The sequence below is a fragment of the Lissotriton helveticus genome, chromosome 3_1, assembly GCF_964261635.1.
Source record: "Lissotriton helveticus chromosome 3_1, aLisHel1.1, whole genome shotgun sequence".
NCBI classification, from domain to species: Eukaryota; Metazoa; Chordata; class Amphibia; order Caudata; family Salamandridae; genus Lissotriton; species Lissotriton helveticus.
Window position 1 is genome coordinate 1,595,108,339 of NC_136061.1, and position 25,017 is coordinate 1,595,133,355.

The 25,017-nt window shown below is 43.6% G+C and overlaps 1 protein-coding gene across 1 annotated transcript in view; it reads left to right on the top strand.

Annotated features, from left to right (window-relative positions):
* The window catches only part of DRD2 (dopamine receptor D2), a 1,149,771-nt gene that overhangs the window by 674,110 nt on the left and 450,644 nt on the right, over nucleotides 1-25,017 (top strand). The window contains exon 4 of the mRNA XM_078682355.1: nucleotides 646-943. Coding sequence (XP_078538481.1) covers nucleotides 646-943 — 298 coding nt within the window. The remainder of the gene's footprint in view (nucleotides 1-645; nucleotides 944-25,017) is intronic.

Sequence of the window (25,017 nt, forward strand, 5' to 3'; positions counted from 1 at the left end):
TATTCGTTTGAAGTCTGCAATTTAAGATTTTTTCTCACAATGCCGAAAAGTTTATATTAAGGACTAAATTAAAATTTTGCAGAGATTTGAAAAAACGTAATGACTTGTGTGGAGGGGACATTTTAAAACTTTTCTCCTTCTCAGTTTTTCCAAATAGTTGAGGTATGTGAAGTATTCCCTGACGGCTTTGCTCTGGTATTGGATATCCAATTAATTTTCTTGATGCACTATGCAGCTCTGCATGGCCACACCGTGAAAGATACATTCATTATTTCCTATCTTAAGTGCCAACTGTGCTCTTATTCCTTCTCAAACTCTTCTGCTGAACTTTAAAAAGTATTCATCCAGTATTGTTGTTGATCAGTTATTCCACTGATGTCATGGATATTCCCTGTTGCTCACAGTCCATTTTAGAATCTGCATGGATCGGATGTGTGTGATGTTCACAGCCCTACTCTAATAAGTGAGTGCAAAACTGTCTACATTGTGAAATTGTATGAAAAATGTCACAATATTTGGGAGGGAGGATGCCAATAGGTGAAAAATAATGTATGCATTTCTTTTACAACTGAAAAGGTGGCATTTGTAACAATGCAAAGTGATGCAGTATTTATGGAGTTTTTTTTTTGTTTCTGCTTGTGACAGAGCTGGACTGGAAAGTGATCCTCTCACCTTCATGGATTCCTTGAACCTGTCTTTGTACAATGATGACATTAACAACAGGACTAATGGATCCGACATCGGTGAAAAGTTTATCTACAATTACTATGCCATGCTCCTTACCCTTCTCATTTTCGTCATTGTCTTCGGAAATGTTCTGGTGTGCATAGCTGTCTCGCGAGAAAAAGCGCTTCAAACCACCACCAACTACTTGATAGTTAGCCTGGCAGTGGCCGATCTTCTGGTGGCTACACTAGTCATGCCGTGGGTGGTCTATCTTGAGGTAGGTAGAACTTCCCAACTTTTTATGAGTATAATGTACAACTGCAAACACAGGGACCAATTCACAAGAATTGTTTTTTAACAGATTTCCAAATGCCTACATTTAACTCATGTCTAATGACATGAATTCATGGAACTGTATGACATTTGAGTTTGAGCAGTTTCTGCTAACATTATATGCATATTATCCTAGTTGCAGAAAAATTGCATTAACAGAGCTATGTAAGTGAGATTTGTATCATACCTTGATTTATCAATTATGTTCATGTATTTTAATCAGCGGCTTAATTAATACTCATGTTAGTGAGGTATCTGAAAGCAACCTTCTACCAACCCTGCCTTTGTGAATGGGTACAGAAAATTGTATTGAGATTATCCCGTTCTCTGGGTGTGGATTCGAGACAATTTTTTTAACTAGCCCATGGATGACAGAGTTACCTCCGGCTAAATGCTGGTAAGATGGAGCTTATGTTGTTTGATAATGCCAGGGCACTTTGGTCTACTGATTGGTGGCCAGCGGACTTGGGGACTGCCCAGGGTCATAACAAACACCATCGCCGCCCCCGCGGGGCAGGGGGGCCCCCACTCTCCAGTAAATGAAGTGAGAGCTGTGAGAGAGACTTGCTTTGCTCTAAAGCAAGCCTTTCTCCCTCTAAAGCAGCCTGCCCTGATCTCCTGGGCTGACCCAGGACTGAAGAGAAACAATGCAACAACTTACATTGTTTCTCTTCAGTCAAAGCCAGGCCCGGAAAAAGGATGGGGGTGGGGGGCCCCAGAGACAGCATTCTCCACATGGCACTCACAGCCTCTGAGAAGGGAGGAGGCAGCACAGAGGAGAGCTGACAGGGGCTGAAGGATTGCAGCTCCAGGAACAGTATCTGCTGGGTCGCATTGGAAGGTAAACAAGCATTTGCAATATATGGTTTTGCAATATATGCATTTGCATATATGCAAGTCATATATGGTTTGGATTGGAATTGTTAGTTGCGGAATTGTGTTGTGTTGGTTGGATCTGTGTAGTGAAATAATGTGGAATGGTGTGCAGTGTAATTATGTGGATAGTAATTGTGTGAAATTGAGTGTACTGGAATTAGGTGGCGTGGGATTGTGTGTCATGGAGTGGGATTGTGTGTCTTGGAGTGAGATTATCTGACATGGTATTTTGTGTTGTGGAGTGGTATGTAGTGGAGTTTACTTATGTGGTGTGCTATTAAATATTGTAGCATGATGTGGAATTTTGTTGTGTAAATTGGATGAATATGGTGTGTTGTTTAATTGAGTTGTTGGTTTGAATTATGTAGTTTTTTTTTAATTATGTGGTGTGGAATGGAAATGTGTAGAGTTGAATTTGTGTGACGTGGAAGTGTGCGCTGTTGAGTGAAAATGATGTTGAGTTGTATTATGAGGCATGGTGTGAAGTGTAATTATGTGGAATTTTGCTACGTGGCATAGAATGGATTTATGTGGAGTCTCTTTATGCAATATGGAGAAGAGCATAATTATGTGGAGGTACATTATGTGGAGCTGAGTGGTATTATGTAGAGTGTAATTATGTTGTGTGATAAATTCTGTTGGGATGAATTGTGCAATTGTGTGGCATGTGGAATTATGTGGCATGGTGTGGTGTATAATTGTGCGGAGTGGAATTATGCAGCATGTTGCAGGGTTGTATTTTGTGAAGGGTAAATATGTGTTTTGGAGTGTAGTGTAAATATGTTGTGCGAAGTATAATTATATAGTTTGAAGTGGAATTATGTGTAGTTGAATTGTGTTGTGTGGAGTGTAATTATGTGGTTTGGAGTGGTATTAAGTTGTGTGGAATGTTATGTGATGTTGAATTATGTGGTACGGAGTGTAGTGTAAATATGTGTTTTTTAATTTTTAGGATTGGAATTATGTGGTATGGAATGTTGTAGGGTTAAATTATTTATAGTAGAATTGTGTGGCATGGAATTAAGAGATGTTCAAATGTGCTGTGTGTGGTAGACTTAGCATAGCTGCAAAGGTTTCAGATTACGATGTGTGACATTTTCATAATTTCAGTGTAGTTATGAGTGACATTTCAATGACTATGAGTGACACTTTCCCGTGAGCAAAATAAAGCAATGAAGAGGAGGGAAACATATAAATATTAGAAATTACGCCCATTTGAGCAACTAGAAACTCTAAGAAAGTCACTGAACTAAAGTTCACTAACAGCAGGTTACTAAAAACTGAGCAGAGTAAGACTGTGTGAATGTATTACAGTTAAATTATGAAAACGTCACACTTACCAATCTGAAACCTTGGCATCAATGACAGAATCAGTGTGAAAATGTGCTCTAATTGAGGTGTAGTCCTCTGCTCCCTCATGGTGATCAGCCTGCCAGGCCTCTTTGCAAACTTGCAAGCGCCAAGCAGTTTTCCATCAGTTACATGTTAGTGTAACTCTACAAAATAAATACATAGGATGTTCTCTGCAGAAATCAGAGATTGTCCTGCACCAGGTTACACTTACTCCAGCACTTTAAAAGTGGCAGTTCATTCAAGGTCCAATCAGGCCTCCCATAATGTCTGTTTACTCTGCGTAGAAATGCGGCAAAGTTGTTTTTAAATGCTAATCTGTGTTCAGATTAAACCTTCCAAAATGAGCTGCTTTCATCTATGAGTAATCAGTCCGTTTCTGGGATACTAAATTCACAGTAAGACCCAGTGACTTACCCTCGAGTGCCTCCTCAGTGATCTTCTGTCTGAGGTAGGGTGCAACTGGGATCTAACATGTTTTAGGACTATGTGGTCTAGACTGCCCTGGGCTGAAGTGTTTCGTCCATTTATCCAGGAGTGTGAGAGGAGGGGAGATCCACACCTGAAGCAGTAGGTGTATTGGTGCCTCTGATGCTCCCAGACTACAGTTAGGCCACAGCTCCCTGAACCACGGTAGGCACCTAGACCCTCGGCGCAATCAGCTCGTCAGTGGCGCAATGTCTGTAGGTGCAGTATTACAACACCTGCTGGACGGAGGGGGACCTGAGGTCTCTTTCGTGTATGTGTAAATTGGGCCTAATGGGCATGCCACCAGCAGGCAGAGGCCCAAACTTGAGAGGCTGGATGAGACAATTTAGTAGACTGTTAGAGCATGCCTCTTGATGGACTCTAGTCAAAAGAGGAGCATTGAGGTCCGCAGGAGTGCCAACAGGTGTTGGATTGCAGCGAGGTGACTGACCATAGTAACAGGTGGAACTACGAGAGATGACTGAATGCGCTAACCCTCTAAGGGGCAATAATTCATGGCAGTAAGGGGAGCGGAGGTTATGTCTATACACTCCGAGAGTTATTGTGCTGTATCAATACAATGTCACCTGGGTACAGTAGCGCTTTCGGCAACCATTGTCACTCATTTAGCAAATACTCAGTGTAACACCCACAATATTTGGGGGCTCTGGCTCATTCCTATTTGCCCTCTCGCGTGCTTTGCTCTGCCACTCATGTGAATTTTCGGTCCCAAGAGTTAGACGATTACGCATGGGCGGCCACTCTTTTGCCTGCTTGGGGCCTTCCTTATGGAACTCTCTCCCTATGTCGCGTCGCACTGAAACTCTTTATGGCAACTTCTGTAAATGCCTAAAAACCTGGGGGCATATTACCAAGCAATAGCGATAATTATCGCTTTGCATGGTTAGCGGCTATAATTATATCGCCGCGCTCCGACGATTTTTACCGCTGAGATACCTTGATATTACCAAGGTTTATCTCAAAAGCGGTAAAAATCCTGCGAAATGCATGAATATCGCTGAAAAATCAGCGATATTCATGCATTATCGTGACAATACTCCTAGCCATGTTATCCACCTTCCATTGGATAACATGGATAAGAACTGCTCTGGGCAGGCGTTAGCTTTTGGAGATAATCGCGCTTAGCGCGATTATTTCCAAAAGTAGGTAATAGGAGATAGCGATGTAAGCGACTGTTTCCAGTCGCTAAGATCTTGGCACGCCCACTTTGCATGTCATTAGCGATAATTATCGCTTCCATGCAAAGTGGGCCCCAAGATGATCGCTATCTCCTAATAGCTATCGCTAACTGGTGTTAGGGCGATAAAATTATCGCCGCTTTAGCGGGAAAAATTCCCGCTAAAGCGGTGATAAGGCCCTTGGTAATATGCCCCCTGGTTATTTAACCAATAATTTATTTTCATTCCCTTCTGTTCCTTACAGGCAGGCGCCGGGAAACCCTCTTGGGTAGCCGTTGCTCCTAATAAATTAAAATAACATAACATAATCAGTGCAGCTATATATCTATTTTGCATCTGAAGAAATCAACACTCTGACACAGGTAAGAGTTACCAATACACCTAGGTCACAGGGGTCACGGTACCTTCACAATTAACGTTTTTGTTTTTCATTCCGGTATGTCTGCTGCTGTAAGTAGCTATTACTGCCATGTGAAAGTTTCAAAGAAAACAAGTAGGAATCAGCCTGGAAACAGACTCCTGCATGTTATTCCTTTAATACTTACTCATTGTTATTTTCATTCCCCCAACAACAAAACAGCAATGAAATTGGGCACTTAAGCGCTGTGATGTCATCGTGTTGGAATCTTAGATTCTGGTTCCTCCATGCAGAGCGTCCGTTTTTGCACATTGCTTCCCGCCGGGAGGCAAAGGTTATCCCGGGTCACATCACCCACTCCAGAGCTTCGGTGCCCTTCTCAAGCCCCTAGCTCCCATCAGGAACCAGTCCTTGCATATGTCGCACTTGAAACGGCTACCATCGTAGTGCTGCCGGTGCATGGCACGCACCTGCAACAAATCCTCGAGAGACCTAACTTTATGGACATACTACAGAAATACGGCAAAATGTTGTGGGCATAGAAAAGGGACATTCATTACAGGACTACCACACAGGCAGCTGTACTGCATAACGAAATGTACCGCATCGCGTATAGGAGACAGGGAAAGGGTAGGAAAGAGGGTTTCTGTTGCAGTACCCCCCACTTTTTGCCAGATTACTGATGCACTTTTACTTGGTGTGCCCTGGGTCCCTGCCAATCAGGTCCCCAGTGCCTGTGTTCTTTCCTCAAAACAAACCCAATTGGCATCTCTGGCCATAGGTCAGCCCCTGGTAAATGGTACCACAGGTACCCAGGCCACTGTGACCAGAGAAGGCCTCTAAGGGCTGCAGCCCTTATTGTGCCACCTTAAGAGGTCCTGTACCACCACACTTACACACTGCCTTTGCAGGCGGCATGTTTTGGTGCAGAACTAAATGAAGAGTCAACATGGCACACATCCCTGTGTGCCATGCCTACAACCCACGACCTTGGCATAGACCAGTCACCCCTCTAGCTGGGTGTACCATACCAGCGGTGAAGGTACAGGTGCATGAGTACCCTGTACCCCTACAGTGTCAAAGTCCATTCTTAGACATTGTAAGTGCAGTGCTGCCATTAAGAGTATATGGTGCTGGGAGTTGGGCATTACAAACCCCACAGCACCATAATGCCTACACTAAAAACTGAGAACTTTGGTATCAAACTTCTCAGCACATTAAACCCACACTGATGCCAGTGTGAGATTTAATGAAAAATGCACACAGAGGGCATCTCAGAGATGCCCCCTGAAAAAAAACACCTCTAGTGTCCTGACTGAGTGGCTGCTTAGGTTGCTACCAACAGACAAGTTTCTGGACCCCTGGGTCAAGAGCCTGCTGCTCTCGGGCCTGAAACAATGCACATCCTGGGACAAGGTGCCAAGCCTCCTCCCCCTGGATGGGCAGGGTTCACAAAGGCGAAGCTTCAAAGGATTGCCACCTTTGTGAGCTTCCCAGACCACTTGCTGCTTTCAGCAACTGGTCCCCACTGGTTCTGCCCACACTTTGGGCAGGAGAACCATGGGGAAAACAAGTGAGGAAGAGAGGTCTGCCCACCTCTGCCAACTCCACCCCTCAGGTGGGGAAGGCAAGATGAAGCACAACTCCGAGTCACCACCATCTTGAGGATGTGGGACTCAACCAACCAGGGACAGGCTTTGCCCCCCTACCACTGGAGGGTGGCACAATAGGGGTTGCACCCACCCTAGGGAAGGGACCCATTGGTCCCTGACCTCTACCTACCTGTAACACTCCTAAATCTAGTATTAATGCCCACTGACTTGGCCCTAGCCCTACAGGCCTGTCTCCCCTCAAACTTGCTCCTGCGAAATCCCATTGTGTCCTGCAGCCAGCAAGCTCAAAAACCCCGGAGGACCTGCTTGCCTTCACTTCCAAAGACTGCTTCTCCCGTGAACAACCGATTTGTTCAACTGCAACCTCTGGCAGTAGCAGGAGACCGCAAATCCATCCCACTCTGCGCCCGCCGATCCCAGCCCGAGCTCGAGTGGAAAAACACCACGAGGAGGTCGCCTTGGCAATCCTGAACATAGATCTGGTGACCCCTGATCTGCCTCAAGCCTCCAGCCGACGCCTGCAGTCTATATCCAGAAGGCCTCCTTAACCGCGACCAGGAGCTGGTAAGAAGATCCACCCCCAAAAGGTACCCCTGCACCCAATGCCCCACAGCTTTGTGTGCCCAAACCGACAGTGCCTAACCAACCCCTAACTTCCCAACATACCTCTCAAAGTGGTGGTCACACCCAGAAGTACTTTGTCTCCCTGCCTGCAGTGCTTTTGCAAACCGAAGATTCTCAATTGAAAACAAAAGGGCGCCCGACGTCGAAACAGCACTCTGCATCCGGCCGCCTCAGTGCCACTGTTTCCCCATTTGCCCTGACCTAAACCCTAGGAGTTTTGCTTCCACAACCAAGTGGCCAGCTTGCCAGCAGCCACTAACCGGAGGCCCCCTATCCTCCATGGGATAACATTGATCCTCATCACTCTCCGCCCGGCCGCCCTAGTGCCGCTGAGGGTGTAACAAGAGTGCATCACTGACCCTGGGATACCCCTGAGTCTAACCCCAGAACCTTAACTCCCACAGTTGATAACTTACCTGTGAACCGATAACCTGGTTTTCCTCCATAGGATAACATTGACAATTTTCTTCCAAAAAGTTTCTAAGTGTGGAGTTTTGAAATCTAAAAATAATCTTTAAAAATGACATGAATAACCGAAATGTATTTACTTACCTGTTTGCAGGAAATGTCCCAGTGCTGAATCTAGTCATCCAGCACTGAGATAGAAAAGTAACGTAAAAAGTAACTTAACTGTAATTTAAGGAAAAAGACTATTAATTTCAATATACTGTATTTGCTAAGTATTGCAACCTACGGCTACCCTGTAAATCGAACAAAGTACAATTCCTATTGCATTTTCAAACTATTCTACAATCAGCAACTTATTACTGTAAAGTATTTAATGCTTACCTGTGCCAGGCTTGCTTGGTTCTAAAAATAAAACAACAGTATATATTTTTATACAAAAACAATTGGCCTAGAGTTCAGTTCTTGAGTGTGTGAATTCATTTGCTGACTGAGTGTGTACATCAAATGCTCACCACTGTCCTCTGATACTGCCTTACTGCTCGACCACTCTACCACAAATAGAGAGTAAGGTTCTGTCTAACTTTAACCTCTGCCTACCTCTGGGGTCACCTGGACTCTATACACACTATACCTCATTTTGGTGTAATATATATAGAAACAGTTTCCTACAGGAAGTCACTGAAAACAGATGGCGGCCACATGGAAATAATACTACACAAGCATTGATTAGCAGCACTGGTACCCGAGGAGGCGTGATGCCTGTTATGCGTGATTTTTTATTCCAGTGCGGTGATGCGGATCACCACACTGGAATGCATTAGTCTAACGCCATATGCGTGGTACTTGGCAGGGCCGAATTAGGTGGCGTGGATTTGGATAAGCTGAGCACGCTAAGGCTTTTATGTCATATGGGATAAACTGGGCTGTTTCTTTACCTTCCGGTACATTTCTGAACAATTTGTTAAGCTAAATTGTATTCTTGCATCATGTGTGCATGCAGGGAAGAACAAGTGTCTGGCAGACATGTAAAAAATAATCCTACGTCTCAGTATTAACTTCCACACTTCTAAGCAGTAATTCCAATCCTAGAATGAGTTACCTGTTTGCTTTACAACGACAGTTAGTAAAACAAGTATGTGCTTTGCGAGCCTGTATAAGTAGCAAATGTTTTAAAGGGACTTGTTTTCGTGCACGGTATTGCTTTTCCCAGTTCACGAAAGGAATAAAAAACATCTCCAGATAATAATAGGGTTGACAGGTAGGTGCAATAACAGCATATTGATACATATGGATCTGGTGAGGACTACGGACAGCAAGTGCTTGATACACTATTTGCATAAGAAAGTACTATACATTTTTTTCATTATCCTCCATTAGTTATTAGTAAGGAAGGGGGAAGAGACGCGTCCACTACAGCATTCGATTAGGCTTATGGAGAAAAAGAATGCTGTGGTCTGTGGTTTATGCCACCCAGAAGTCATAGGTATATGTATCAGGAGCTGCCATTGAAAGGAAGTGGAAATGCGCTTTAGATGTTGCCGGTATTGATGGCTACTGTGCGGTTGCAGACTTTGCTAGGCTGAAAGTGGGTGGGGAAATGCTGCATTGTCACTATAGGTTTAATTACATGAATCACACATTCTCTCTGGTGTTTGTCCTTTGGGTACTTGCTGACTGGTGCTACACATGGGATCAGGTTTGCCTTTGACAGGAGGTATGGTTTAGTGAGGTACATAGTGTAAATTAATGTTGGTGTGAGGAATCAAAAACTTGGACCCTTTGTGTATTTAAAATTATTGTGTGCATCAAGCAGAGGATGAAAAGTAGCAGGAAGGGCTTTGATGCCGTAGAGGCTAGCAGGAAAAACTGTTTTGGGGTGGTCAGTTGAAGAGATTGTTTAACATGTTTTAAACTACTACAGGGGCATTGGGGAGGACAACAGCTGACAGGCTCTGTCTTTACTGGTAGGCAGTGGTTAGATGGGAATCAGTCATCAGTCTTTCTGCCGGTGGTGGACAGGGAAGCAGTGGGCGGCGGTCACGGGTTCGCAGTGACATCCGAGGGGTGGTTTTAAAGGCGGGCGGAAAAGCATAACTGCATGTTACGTAGGGGTGAGAGTAGAGTTAATGGATGTGTTAGTAGCAGGCACGAAGGCAGTGTTCTGTGTTTGGAGGTGGTTAACTGAGCGGGCTTCGCTTGAAGGTGGGTCATCAAGTAGGAGGATGTGTTTGCTGGGCCGGCTGGAGGCAGTGTTATGTAACTTTGCTGGAGGGCGCAGCAGCAGTATTTACTTATATTTGTAAATCGCCTGTTGAAAGTACAAATGTGACCAATGGAGGAACCAGAATGCTTTTTTATGGCTGAGGGAAGGCCCTGCAGTATGGTGGGTTGCTGGCCTGAGAGCTCTTGACTGACGCAGAGAGTGGGTGGCCCCCTCCATGTACTTTGCAGGGGGGCCCCCTCAAGTTACGTTACACCACTGGGACTGCCCGTCCCTAAGACGGTGGTAAAATGCTTGGGTGTTTACTTAGATCAGACACTGTCTAACCAGGACCAAGAGGGGGCTACCTTTGGGACTTGCTTTTAACTATTACGCTTGCTGCATAGAGTCTTTTCCCTCCTGGTTATGAGTCGCCTGGACTATTGCAATGAGCTTTTGGAGCTGCCAACAAATTTCTTCTAAATAGATTACAGGTTATAGAGAACACGGTGGCATGCTTGGTTACTAATATGCCTCCTAGAACAGCCTCTCTTCCCCTCCTACAGCAACTCCATGGGCTGCCCATCTGCCAGATAATTATATTCAAAGTGTGCTGTACTGTCCACAAAGCCTTATATGGCAAATGACCTAGCTACTTAGCTCAGAAACCTATTCCCTACCAGCCCAGCAGAGTATTACACTCGGATATGAAAAATCCTCTTACTATTCCCTGTGTGAAAAAATCATGTTCAGGGGGCAAAGACTTCTCTCATAGGGCCCCATGGCTGTGAAACTCATTACCCCATACTCTGTGCAGCTGTGGTGAACACTTACGCTTTAGGAAACTCCTGAAAATGGAACTCTTTGTGGCCTAACTGTCTGTAGCCCTAGTACTGCCTGACCGCAGCACGGAGAGACCCTCTCGGGGGTGATTCAAGCGCTATATAAGCTTCTAAAATAAAATAAAATAAACATTACCTTGTGCTTAAAAAGAGCTGCACAAAGTTTTTCTCTGTCTATTAAAGTTTTTTTTAACATTGCAATTTTAATGAATATCACAAAAGTTGTAGTTTAAAAAAGAAAATGTTTTTAGGTAAAATAGCCCTTTTTTGTTGTGGATTTTCTAGAGCACAAATGATGCCCATAATGCGTAATATTTTCCTACATGGTATATTAAAGTTCAATTGAAGAGTCAGGGGGATATTTACTAAGATTTTGAGCGGTGTTTGCATCAAAAAACTGACGCAAATCGGTGCCAAATCTTTTTTCCCTATTTCCAGTACTAAAGTTGTGTAGTGCTAGAAAAAATGGAAAAGTAATTGCATTTTTTGCGCCATGAGGGCGTACCAAGGATGGAGCATGGGAGTTCCCATGCAACCACTCAAGGTTTCTCACACTAAACCCAATAAACTGAGTAAAGTACATTGGGTTTACCTTGAGGAAATTTCACCCTTTTCAAGTAGGAGCAAGGAAGGAGAAATGCTGTCATTTCTTCTTCCTTTTCCGGCTTTGCATGTGTGCTGCTCTGTGCAGTATACATACAAAGAGGAAAAAACTTTGCATGGGGTCTGGGCATTGTATTTTTTACAGGAAGGGCACCCTACCTGTAGAAAACCTATGCTATACCAATGCACACACCCTAGCTCTATGCCGCTAAGGTGTGTGCTTGGTGCACAGCCGCTGAAATCAGCGCTTGCGCAAGGGCAAGGGGAGGATAGAGCCATATCTCTGAAGATATGGCGCTCTCCTGCACCCTCCCTGTCGCGCAACACAGCGCAGCCGCGCAGGGGCTGCACTGCATGAATTCTTTTGTAAATCTCCCCCAATCAGTAATAAAATAAAGGCATACACAAAAAAAATGTGCCTATTGACAGTTACCTGATTCCGATTAATCACAAAGGTAAACTTAGACTTGAAGTCTAAGTTTAGACCTGAAGTCTAAAAGCCCAATTCACAAAGGTAAATTTAGACCTTAAGTCTAAGTTTGACTTTGACTTCAGGGTCTAAGTTTACCTTTGTGAATTGGGTCCAGAGTCCAAATGCCAAGGATGCAGAATACTCCGGGTTATAAACACTTGCAAAGATGTTGGTAAGGATGGAGACCTTTGTTGCAAACTCTATCAATTGGTAGTATACAAGGCATTTTACCCTAAGGTTGAAGTGAAGGTGGAGTTACATATTTACAGCTCAGGGAAATGTGGACCATTCTCATCAGTACCCACTGAACTAAGGCATGGGGAGGCTTCAAGAGTTAAACAAGGTACCGCCAACCTTCAGAGTATAGGGTTGGGATCCGTGCTGAAAGCTTACTGTTGCAGGCAAACCCTTGGCTCACGAGAGGAAAACTCTTACCTCTGTACTCTGTGTCCTTGACCATCCGCCTCCCGCCGCCTCCCGCCGCCTGTCCCTTGCAACATCTTTAGACCGGGCCGGCGAGCGGAGTGCTGAGCGGGCCAGGGAGAGCGAAAAGACTACATTTCCCAGGATTCCAAGGGGACGCATTCCGCGTCTATCACGCGCCAGGAGGCGCATTTAATTGCTGTCACCCCGGTCGAGGGGGGGATCCGTGCTGAAAGCTTACTGTTGCAGGCAAACCCTTGGCTCACGAGAGGAAAACTCTTACCTCTGTACTCTGTGTCCTTGACCATCCGCCTCCCGCCGCCTCCCGCCGCCTGTCCCTTGCAACATCTTTAGACCGGGCCGGCGAGCGGAGTGCTGAGCGGGCCAGGGAGAGCGAAAAGACTACATTTCCCAGGATTCCAAGGGGACGCATTCCGCGTCTATCACGCGCCAGGAGGCGCATTTAATTGCTGTCACCCCGGTCGAGGGGGGGATCCGTGCTGAAAGCTTACTGTTGCAGGCAAACCCTTGGCTCACGAGAGGAAAACTCTTACCTCTGTACTCTGTGTCCTTGACCATCCGCCTCCCGCCGCCTCCCGCCGCCTGTCCCTTGCAACATCTTTAGACCGGGCCGGCGAGCGGAGTGCTGAGCGGGCCAGGGAGAGCGAAAAGACTACATTTCCCAGGATTCCAAGGGGACGCATTCCGCGTCTATCACGCGCCAGGAGGCGCATTTAATTGCTGTCACCCCCGTCTCGCGGGACGCCGGGCGAAGCCCGGGCCAAGGGCGGGCCCGTTTTAGCCCGTTCTAGACTGTGAGAGACTGGTCTGGGCCACCCCCCTTACGTCCATCTTCCAAATCTATCTGTGGTAAGGCGACATATCTACATATTTATAAGTGTAATTGGGCTACTATTGCTATATTTGTCACCAGGGCACTGGAGCTCATATTTGACTGATCACTATGTCGAGGCCAAAAACACCTGCCACCCCGGCAAATACAATGGATAACTATTTGGTCCAGGTAGTGGCAAAAATCAATAATGTTCGGAGGTCCTCCCTGGGACTTATGGATTCGCCACCTTGTGCCCAAATCAATCAATCAGGGGTATCCCAGTCTGCCAATGATGAAATTTTTACCGCCGACCTGATAGAGGACCCCAATGACTACTCCACAATAAATGTATCCACAGCCTCCATGGTCCAACAACCTGATCCATCTGTAGATCTAATCATCTTAGAAGAGCCAAATAAACCTGATACAACTGTGGAGTCAGACCCAGAGAGCAATACCCCTCCAACCCCTGTCCCTGCACCAAGAGCTAAAAAAGGGATTACCAAGGTACCACCTAGAAGAGGTGGCCTACGCTCTTGCAAGAAAAAACCTGTGACTCCACCTAGAAGAGTAAAGAAAAGGGTGGAAGAAGGGATAAGGGAGGAAGAGTACGGAAATGTAGACGGGGAGGATACCCTCCTAAATAAGCTCATGGGCATACTGGAGTCCAAATTAGTAGGGTTAATGAAACCCCTCATATCAAAAGTAGACCAACTGGCCAATAAAGTTAACAAGTTGGAGTCACTCCTAAGGAAAACTAATGAGGGGGTGGGGGAAATGTCAAATCTTATAACAACCAAATTTGAACAGATAGAGGCTGCAGGGAAAACACCTGCGGGGAATATGAATGCAGGCTCGCAAGTAACACCTGAGCTAATCCAACAAGCCAGCTCTAGACATGGTGACACCTCTGACACGGTTTTAACTTTAGATCCAGCACAAGCAGTAGGCAACACTACCTCTGAGATTCCCAATCTAGAAACCGGCCCAGTTGAACTAATTGTCGAAGCCTCCCCCTTGATCCTAGTACTTGCAAATACACCACCGTTGGAAATAGGCCAGATCGAGTCTTCGGATTCCCTAAGAAATAAGGCTTTACAGTGGCTTAGTAACAACATGCACATATCTCCTTGGGGCAAGGAAAAACTATCCGATGATCTGCTTACAGCAAGAAGGGTTAAGTGGATAGGCACTAAGGCAAGGAAATTCCAAGGGGACTGCGTGGTTTTGAATTTCAAGGGTCCTGAAGTATTGCCTGATGTCCTACGGAATATCTTCCCTCCACAACTTAGAACCGCAGAATTAATACCACTGACACTTGATTTCTTCTACAGTAGAAGAGGTCTAGTAGCTAAACCTAGCATATTAAGAACAAAGTGGACAGTTGTGGGAAATAGAAGGGTTAGGTCTAACCCACTATGCGAGTGGGGGTTAAACTTGGATAACCACTATTCTGTGTTATCCGGCCTAAACGAGTGTGATTGACTCGTATGTGCTTCTCCTGTCCCTCCTGAAATCCAGCTGCACCAGGGACTTGTTAAGACTCCGATTCCAGAGGAGCCTCCATTAGATAAATTGACCCTGCTCCCTAATGTATTTTTTATTCCTGTCCCAGAGGAATCAAATAGAGTCCTGATGGAACAAAAAAGAGCTCCAGAGGTAATTGAGAAATCGCCAACACTGAGTGGAGGCTTAGCCCGAGGCATAGAACTTGTAGATCTAACAAATACCCCTGATATTGACCAGATACACCATCAAATGGTTATACCGCCACTATCTATTATCTCTTGGAACATAGCTGGCATCACAAACAAGCTAAATATCCCAGACTGGGTTGATTTTATCGACCACTACGACATTGTTATGCTGCAAGAAACTTGGTCGCTAACACCAATTTTCCGGCAAGGGTATTTGAACTTTCATGTCCCAGCTATAAGAAACCGAGTGGGTCGTCCTTCGGGGGGCCTGTTAATTTGGGTACGCCAAACTTTGAATTGCTCGGTTAAGCAAAGGTCTATACCCTCCAACGATATTCTAGCACTTGACATTAGCTGGCAAAATGGGCAACAACTTGCCCTGTTTAATCTCTATTCCAGGGGAGTTGGTAGGGGCAAACCATCAGAGACCTTAACGACTCTTGAGCACCATATTGAAATGCTACCAGTGCCACCTCATATAATAATAGGCAGGGATTTTAACACCACCTTTGAACCCTTGGGCGAAGAGGATAGGATCCTGGCCGAAGATGAGGATACAAAGTGGAGAATTCCTCAACTAGACATCCCAGCAATCAGGAAATGGAGCACAGTAGCAATCCAATTGAAAAGCTTTTGTCTCTCCAGAGGGCTTAGAGCAGTCAATGGACGGGCACCGTCAGATTTAATGGGGAAAAATACATTTGATAATGGCCGAGCGGCCAGCAGAATAGATTATATACTCCTGGATGTAAGGGCTTGGGATAAATTGGTAGATATGGAAGTGAAGGACAAGTTAGAAAGTGACCATAATCCTTTGTGCCTGACACTCCATTCCTACCATGAAGTGCCCGATCATCCAAGAGGGGATCAAATGGTGACACAAGACCTTGTAAGCTCAAATAACCTCCGCCACTTGAAGTGGAGCATGTTCCTAGAAGATATTGCCAAAATAGAGATTTTAAAGGAATTAGTGGTGGACGAAGTCTCTAAGATTAAGTCCCATTATGGGATGATTGACTTCACAGAGTATATGATGGTTGCTCACGAGAAACTGTTTTCCAAAATTCAATCTTTTTTTGTTAAAACAGTAGTCCCAAATAAAAAGATAAAAGCCCAAGAAATCAAAGGGTGGTATGACAAGAGCTGCAGGGTAGCACGAGATAATCTTACCCTGGAACTAAGAACAGGAAGTCCAGAATCAGTAAGGCTGGCGAGAAACCAGTATAGACAGGCTCAAAAATTGGCAAAGAAGCGTTGGGATGAGGATTGCTGGCGCGAACTCAAGGAGGCGTGTGCCTCGAAGGACTCAAAGCGCTTCTGGGCCACAGTAAAATGGGCAAAGGGTGGCGCAGCACTCCAGCCTACGAACCATGTCCCGAAAAGTAATTGGGTAGAATACTTCCAACCACAGTATGCCTCTAATCCCATGTTTAATAATGATTGTCCTCCTCCTCAAGTTTACTATAAATCTCCAATATTTGTTGAAAAGGATGTGAGTATTGTATTGGATTGTGTAGCAGGGGGTAAAGCTCCAGGCATGGATGGAATTCCGGCTGATATATTTCTATCGGATCGGAAGTCCTGGTGTAGCTATTTTGCAATGCTGGCAAATGCAGTGGCAATGGGAGGGAAAGTGCCTGACTCCTGGAAGGGAGCCGAAATCATCCCCATATATAAGAAAGGTGACAAAACCCTGGCTAAAAACTATAGACCCATTAGTTTGATTGACACAGCACAAAAACTAATGGGCCGATTAGTCCAAAATAAACTGCACCAATGGATCAACGAAAAAAATATTCTGTCATCATATCAAGCTGGTTTTCGTCCCCTAACTAGCAGCGTTGACCAAGTCCTCCACTTTCTAACCATCTATTGGAGAAATGTCACTCTAAAGAAGGGGACATTGTATGCAGTTTTTGTGGACCTAAAAGCCGCTTTCGACATGGTCCCCAGAGAAAAGCTCTGGCAGACCTTGACGGACGTAGGCTTAAGCCAGGAACTGCTCACACTCCTTGTTCGCCTACACGAAAACAACTTTGCAAGAATAAGATGGGGCAAGCAAGGAGAAGTAACTGATCCCTTTCCGGTAGAACGTGGGGTGAGACAAGGGTGTGTCCTAGCGCCAACCCTCTTCTCTATCTATATAAATGGTATCGTTGAACACCTAGAGAAGATTGCTAGTGACGCCCCAGTAATTGCTGGCTCTCGTGTACCTGTCCTCATGTTTGCGGACGATACACTCTTACTTTCCCGCACCCCCAGTGGGCTCCAAAAAGTGGTTGATGCCTTTGGTGTATTTTGTGACGGGAGGGGCCTTGAATTGAATACCACCAAAACAAAATTCATGTGCCTCAACCAGCAGTCCACCTTCAAAGGCGTAATAAAATACAAAGGTATACCCCTAGAAAGAGTGGACTCTTTTTCCTACCTAGGCATCACTCTACAAGAAAACATGAGTTGGAAACCACACATAACTACATCTTTATTAAAGTTTAGGCAGCTAGCAGGCGCAATTACCCAAAAACATCGCACCTCGCTGACAAAGCCAGTAAACTGTGTGTTGGAAATTTATTCTATGAAAGTCCTGGGGGCTTGTTTATATGGCTCTGAACTATGGGGGTTCTCTAATTTGAAAGAACTGGGCCGAGCAGAAAATAGATTCTTAAGAGAGATTGTGATGGTCCCCCAAAGTACACCCACAACCCCACTAAAATTGGATCTGGGAAGAAAAGGCATAGAGGACACAGCGAGGTTACGCCCTCTCTTATATTGGAGACGGATCATGGTGACTCCAGAATTAAGCCACTATGCGGCGGCATTGACGGACGTCATCAAATTCGACCGCTTCCATAGTATTCCATGGCTAAGGGAGCTCCGGGGTCTCCTTAAAAAATTGAAATTGGACCATCTATGGGACACCCAAGACGTATCCTGCTTTCCTACGAAGGCAAAGCTGAAAGATCTATATTGGGAAATGATATATTTTACAATGTTTAGTGACAATACAAGTTCAAATCTAACATCTCGCTTCCAAAATATAAAAATGTACCCTTTCTGCGAATCCTTTTGGGACATCATTGAAAAACCTTATGACAGGAAACTTTATTTTCAATTTCGCATAGGTACACTTCCGGTGAATGCGTTTAAAAAGCATTGGTCCCCAGCATGGGACGAACATTGTCACCATTGTAATGAACTAACTGAGCACATTTCCCATTTCTTATTTTGTTGCCCACTGTATTCGTCTCCCAGACGTAAATGGCTGAAACCTGTGTGCTCAAATTTGGGAACCCGCAGCCAATCTGAAGCCCTTAGGATACTTGAAACAGATTGTTCCATATTGCTTGTGGTTGGGGTAGCAAAATTTCTGGCTTGGTCATGGTTAATTCGTACCCGATCATTAATGGCAATTACACCGTAATGAAATTATGCATATTTCTATCTTTGCACTTTGCCATTTGGATTATTGTATTTTATTTTATATAAAAAACTACTTTTTAAGAAGTGTGATAAATTTGCTGTAATTTGATGTTTTTTATCATGTATTTATTCGACATTTCATGTTTAATATGTATTTTTAGAATGTATTTTTTACTGGTAGTATTTATTGTATTAGGGCTAGGTGAATGCTTTTATGACAAATGTCGAATAAAGCTTTAAAACGGAACGGTACACAGCTGTAGTTTGTCAAATCAATGTCAGTTTTCAAGGATCTACCAACAATTCCAGTATCAGGATACGGCTAAATGTGCCAGAGCAACATCAATGAGTGCTGCCAGTTACATGAGGGCACTGCTTATACCCCAGAGCATTGCTAATAATGACAGATTGTGTCAGATATTCTTAGGATGCTGTCACAGGTATAATGGTGATATTTAAAATTTCAGGGAGCTGCTGGGCGCTCATTAGACAGGGGTGCTGTCTAAGATGGTTTCCCCAAATTCCCCAAAATTCCCAGTGGAATATGCAAGCCTTTTGTCATGATATGGAGGTTATTCGCATGTTTTATAAAAGGAGTTTCATAGACCCCCCTGGGGAGGCCCTATTTAGTTTGTTGTTAGTAGTGTGAGCACAGGTCTTCTCTTTAGAAGGAAGTAGGCATCAGATGGAAATAATCCAGATTTACACGACAGGAAAAATATTATGAAAAATTAGAGATTCAATCACAATGTACATGGAAAAGTACAAGTATAATAATCTGCGCCAAGTAACCACACCTGCCAGAAATGATTGAAATAATTTACTAGTTACAGGACATGTATCAACATTTACAAACTGGTGGAGGTTTTAAAGAACACAAGAATTTCAATAGAAAATACACCAAGGCATTCCTTACACTAGGAGCTAATTTTACGATATGCGTTGACTTCAACTAGACTAGAAAGGGTGAGCAGTGTAAAATGAGTTTGCTAATATTGTTGCAAAAGCAACGTAAACACTTGAAACTAATGGTAGAAACATCTATCTTTTTTCAGATGTTGCTGATTCTACTGCTTTTTATGTACTTGGATTGTTTCCACTTACGATCTCTGGCAGTAAAAGGCTGCATAGGAGCACTTAGTGTCATTCCTTAAAAAAGATAATCAATTCCGTACACTATTTGACATACTGGCGGCCATAATAGCACATGAACTGGGCAAGTGGTGAAAAAACCAAGCAATCCATGTGGTCCACAGCTAGGCATTTATCATCTACCTGTTGGGCAAAAAAAAATCACATGGGCTGACAAAAACACAGGCACAAAAACACAGGCAAGACCTCAGTGCTGAAATGCCAAGTGAGCCCAATTTTGGCATTCAATTACAAAATGAAACATATGGTAAGTCAGTTGTGAATATGCCTTGTGGCACTGAGATTCAGTTGCACAATGTTCACATTTAACACATGTACTCTTGACTACTTGCATGCTTGCAAGGGTAACAAGACTTGAATGCCATTTTAGCATGTGAGGCTACCTTTTGCTTCACAGGTTTGTGGAGCCTGCAGCATTTAAAAGTCTACCTTTCCGAACTTTAGCTTAGAAGACCATAGAAACAACATTTTTGCATCACTGGGCTACTTGGAAAAGCAATACAACAATGGTATATATGGATTTTTTAACATTTAATGTCATAAAAATAACATTCTGTTTTATTACCTCCAGCCCTCCTCAGGACAGTAAGCAACCTTGAACACTACCCCTTTTCTTTGTGATAGCTACAATTCAACACAGGTCACTGATAAAGGAAGTGCCACACAAATAATTAATATGGGGTTTTTCCCTTCTGTTTTGGAATATTCTACTCTGGGAAGGGTGAAACTTATCAATCGCCACCCCACAAAAATGATACATCTTGCCTTATGTGTTTTTAACTACATGTCAAAGGATAGTAATCCTGGCAGGTCCCTTTGAGATCAGCGGACAATACAGATAAGCAGGGACCTCACTCCATAAGACCTAGAGCAAGGGTGACTTGAAGCAGTGTGTTTCACTTTGATCATGACTATTTGTTAGATTTATTGGTTATGTTATCTTTTTGGTTTAGTTTGTTTTTTAAATTGGATGCGTTGACTAGTTCTTTTAGCATATATTTTTTAACTAGTGCAATGTTTATAGCTATATCAGGTAAATCGCATCTTCTATTGTGTCTGTTAGAAGTGGTGGAGCCGCTGCTTAAATGCAGGCAATAAAAGAAAGTATTTGACTCCTCTTAGTATTAAATTAGGGTGAAAAAGTCTCACAAGCACAAACACAAGGAGTAGATATATGCAATTAGGGTAACAAAGGAATGAATACATGTGAAAGCTTGCTGGGGAAAATTCCAAGAAGAGCTTGAGACAGGTGTGAAAAATCTGTTAACATTTTAGATCACTTATTTATGTAGTGCAAGAGAAGCAAACTTTGTTTTCAAAGATTTATGGCAAAAGTGAAGGAGTAGACAATAATATACTGAGCACTCATCATCAACATAAAACTTCATTCAGTTTCATTTGGAAAAAAAACATAAAAATATAAACATCTTATAAAAAGAGAACAATTCATTTTCCAGTAAGAGTACATTAGTTATTTGTTAAAAACAGCACAATAATTTGTTTTTGTGTTAAAATAATTTTCCATTCAGAGTATTTCAATTAAAAAATATAGGACAAAAAAATTAAAATACATCCAATCTGAAGTTACAAATTAGTTCTATGCCGAACACAAAATTGGAGGGACCTAGCTATGTTTAAGGCTAAAAGATCTGATTCCAGAAATTGAAGAACCAAGAGAGCGGGTCGACATTTGCGTAAGCCCAAGGTTTTTAAAATAGGTACGAGCCATCGCTCTCTAGGTTCCTTATAAAATTTGCAAAAAAGGGTTAGATGTAAAAGCGATTGGGGGGATATATCGTCACAGGGACAGTGGCTTAACTGGTTTGACCAATCATTGACCGCAGGAAAAGTAATAAACCGATGAAAGATGTTCAATCTGAATCGGGTCAATAGAAATCTATCATAGCTGGATAATTTCCAAGTTAAATAAGGCTGAATCAAGATGGATGTTTGAATTTGGAGGGAATGCTGGATACAGGTTTTGTTTGCTTCAGTCAACAAGCGAAGACCAGCTAAGTGCGTTAGACATTGATTTTTTAACGCCTTCCTTGTAATTGATGCCATTTCTAGTTGAGTGCGATAGTATTTCTCCAGGCCCAGGTCATGTAAAAACCTCCTAACATATTGTAGCCACTGGATCTTGTTAGCATATTCAAGGGTGATACAGTCTGTCACTACCGATTGGGTAAAGGCTAACTTATTTGACGTCCAGAGACGGTGCCATAAAAGAATGGGTTGCGTCCTTATGATGGATTCTACCTATACGTATCCCCACACCACTGCCCCATACGTAGCTGTAGTAACGCATTTAGCCTGGTAAATACATAACATCCCTTCCGGGGGGCGTTTTCCCAATCTCTGGGTGAAAGCTACTAATGCCATTATAGCTTTTAAGAACATCAATTTTCTGACCTCGATAGCTCTTCTCCAGGTACCCTTTTCATCTATTACAACTCCTAAATAGGGATAAGTGGGAGTGTAAGCCACCCTAGAGTTGTTTATGTAGACGTCATTTCCTTTACCTAATTTCTAACGAGAGGTCATAATGAAAGTCTTTTTGATGTTAATTTTTAAGTCTAGGTTCGACATAAATAAGTTGTACCGATTTAGGGAACATTGAAGTTCAATGGGAGTGCGGACAACAATCACCGCGTCGTCCGCATATAGGAGAGCGGGGATAGGATGCTTCTGAACCAGGGGAAGGTCCTGGCACCCTTCCAACACGGCCAGTTCCAGTCCGTTTGTATAGAGAGTAAAAGGAAAAGAGGCCAGGACACAGCCCTGTCTTACTCCCCGCTCAACCCTCAATGGTACAGATAATTGTCCCCCAAACCACATCTCACTTTAGCGGTCGCATTGGAATAAATTTCCGGCATATAGTTCACCAACAAGGGGTCAACACCCATTGCTGGTAATATATCCCACAGTTTAGTATAACCTACGCAGTCGAACGCTGAAGTAAGATCTACGTAGGCCATATGCAATCTTCCACCCTTCACATCCACATATTTGCCCCTGAGTAGCGTCAGGTTAAGGACCTGCTCGATGGTACCGAGGCCTTCCCTAAAACCATGCTGGAGGCCAGATATGATGTTGTTATCTTCAGTCCAGTACTGAAGACATTCTAATAGAATACGGCCAACTACTTAACCCAATGAATCTAGTAATGAAATAGTGTGGTAGCAAGATGGACTATTGCGATCGCCCTTTTTAAAGACCGGAACCAAAATGGATTCTGACCACGAATCCAAAAGGCCAGCTTTACTTGTGGCTTCTAGTACCCTGAATATTACTGGGGTCCAGAGATCCATTTTGAATGTATAAAAATCAACGGGTACCCCATCAGGACCTGGGGCCTTTCCCTCTTTACTGGCAATTAGGGCTTGCTCGACTTCAGCCAGGGTAAAATCTAGGGCCAGTGAGATGGAAGGAGATCTTAAGCTACTTCTACTATTCCCTTGATTGCAATGAGTTTGGGTTGTAACCTCTGGTTGGCGAAAGATCTGTGAAAAGTGGGTTATCCAATCTGCTTCATTAATTGTAACTTCAATTTTTCCAGACTCCCTTGGACCAGAGAGTAATGGAGAGTTTATAACTTCCCAAAAATCTGCGCTGTCATTGGATTGGCAGCTGGCGTGTAAGGCTACCCATAATTCCTCTTTTAAATCCATCTTTCTTTGTCTTAGGACCTTGTTGTAAGTTTTCCTAAGTTGAATTACCTCTGTCCTATCTCTATTAGGTTTATTAAGAGCAGTTTTAAGTTTAGAGTAGGCTTTAGTACAAGAGGAGTTAAACCAACCGGCCTTGCTTTTTCCTTTTCCTTTAGGTATCACAGTTAAGGCTTCGTTAACAGATTTGGTTACAATCTTAAAGTTATCTAGGATCTCCTGTGGGGTTAAACAGCCTGCCAAACATAAGCTAATTGCGGACATGGATTTTCTGACAACCTTTTCAGTCGTCACTTCCGGATATAAACGAGCCCATTTTATAGAGTAACCATTCAATCTGGTAATGGACAGGTTTTCCTCCTGATAATGGGTCATTGGCTTTTCTCTATCTTGTGCAAATTGCACAGACAGCGTAACAGATATCGGGTTTCAAAGTTTGTAATGAGGGGAGAGGCCCTAGTTGTCACGAGAATAAAATCAATACAACTCGAGGCTCCTCTGCCATTAAAGGTTGAACTTAATGGAACAGGGGGAGATAACAGTTCATTTGCAAGGGTCAGTTGGAGGAGCAACATCGTCTTGTTCATACACGTCCCTATACGTGAGTGGGGAAAATGGGTAATGTTATTTTCCTGCTCGTCCAACAATCTGCATGTAATATTATCTTTTCTTTCGCAGAGAGGTATATTAAAATTGCCACCCCACAGAGTAATGGGATTTTTCCCTTGCTGGCATTCATTGAAGTCTAGAAGAAAATAACGAATTTACTATAGCGTCTCTATTAGCTTTAATTGCAGTAGATTGTTTTAAAAATTAACTAGCACAAGGAGGGCAGATTTATCTATAGCTAGTGATATTATTTGGTAATTCTCCACATTTTTTAAGATACTAATCTCTCTCACCTGTATTAAGTTGAAGATATAGACCACTAGCCCACCTTTTGCACGCCCTGATGTTGAAGTAATTGCTGGTGAGAAAAATGTTTTGTACCCATTTAAATGGGTTGGTTGTACGGCCCACGTCTCCTGTAAGCACAAGATATCGTGGGTCCGCACAAAAATGAGCCAATCTTCTTGGATGATCTTAGAACAGAGGCCAGCGATGTTCCAAAATGTGACACTGAGAGAAACCCCTTTTGGAGAGTTAGTATCAGGAAGTAAGTCGGGAGTTATGCCGCCACTTTCCTTTGGACCCCTACTATCCGTTAAGGGAGCCAAGATTAGGCCTGAGACATTTCTTTGTTTTAATGCTCCCTGTAAAAGTGGATTGATGCAATAGTTAAGTACAGGGGATTCTTGGTCTTGTTCAAAAGGGACCAGACTAGGGTTAGGGAGATTGGTCGAAGGAGTTATTGCGTGCACTGCTACCAGAGGGGGAGTAGATAGTAATACTGCTGGACCGTCCCTACTAACTCCCTCAACTGTAAGAGGAGCGGGCCCCAGTATAGCTATTGGTTGTCAGTAAACCTCCTCTAAAGCTGACAAGAGCTCAAATCTATTAGAAGTTATTATGGAGCCATTTGTTTTCATAATGGGGATGGGAACTGGTTTGTAGAAAAAACCAAGAGGGAGGGGCAAGATCGCTGTTGGAATTACATGTGATTCCTCTTTATGAGTTAAGAGGGATTGTACCATTCTGGGCGTCCTAAAATTTATAACGATACAATCGCCCTGAATGGATTTTGAGAAGGAGCCCAGCCACCCTACTCTTCTTGCCATCAAGATTTGATTTGTATGCTGAGGATTAAAATGCTTATGTTTGACCAGCCAGTCCACAATGTTATTGCTTAGGGAGAGCCAAGATTCGGACT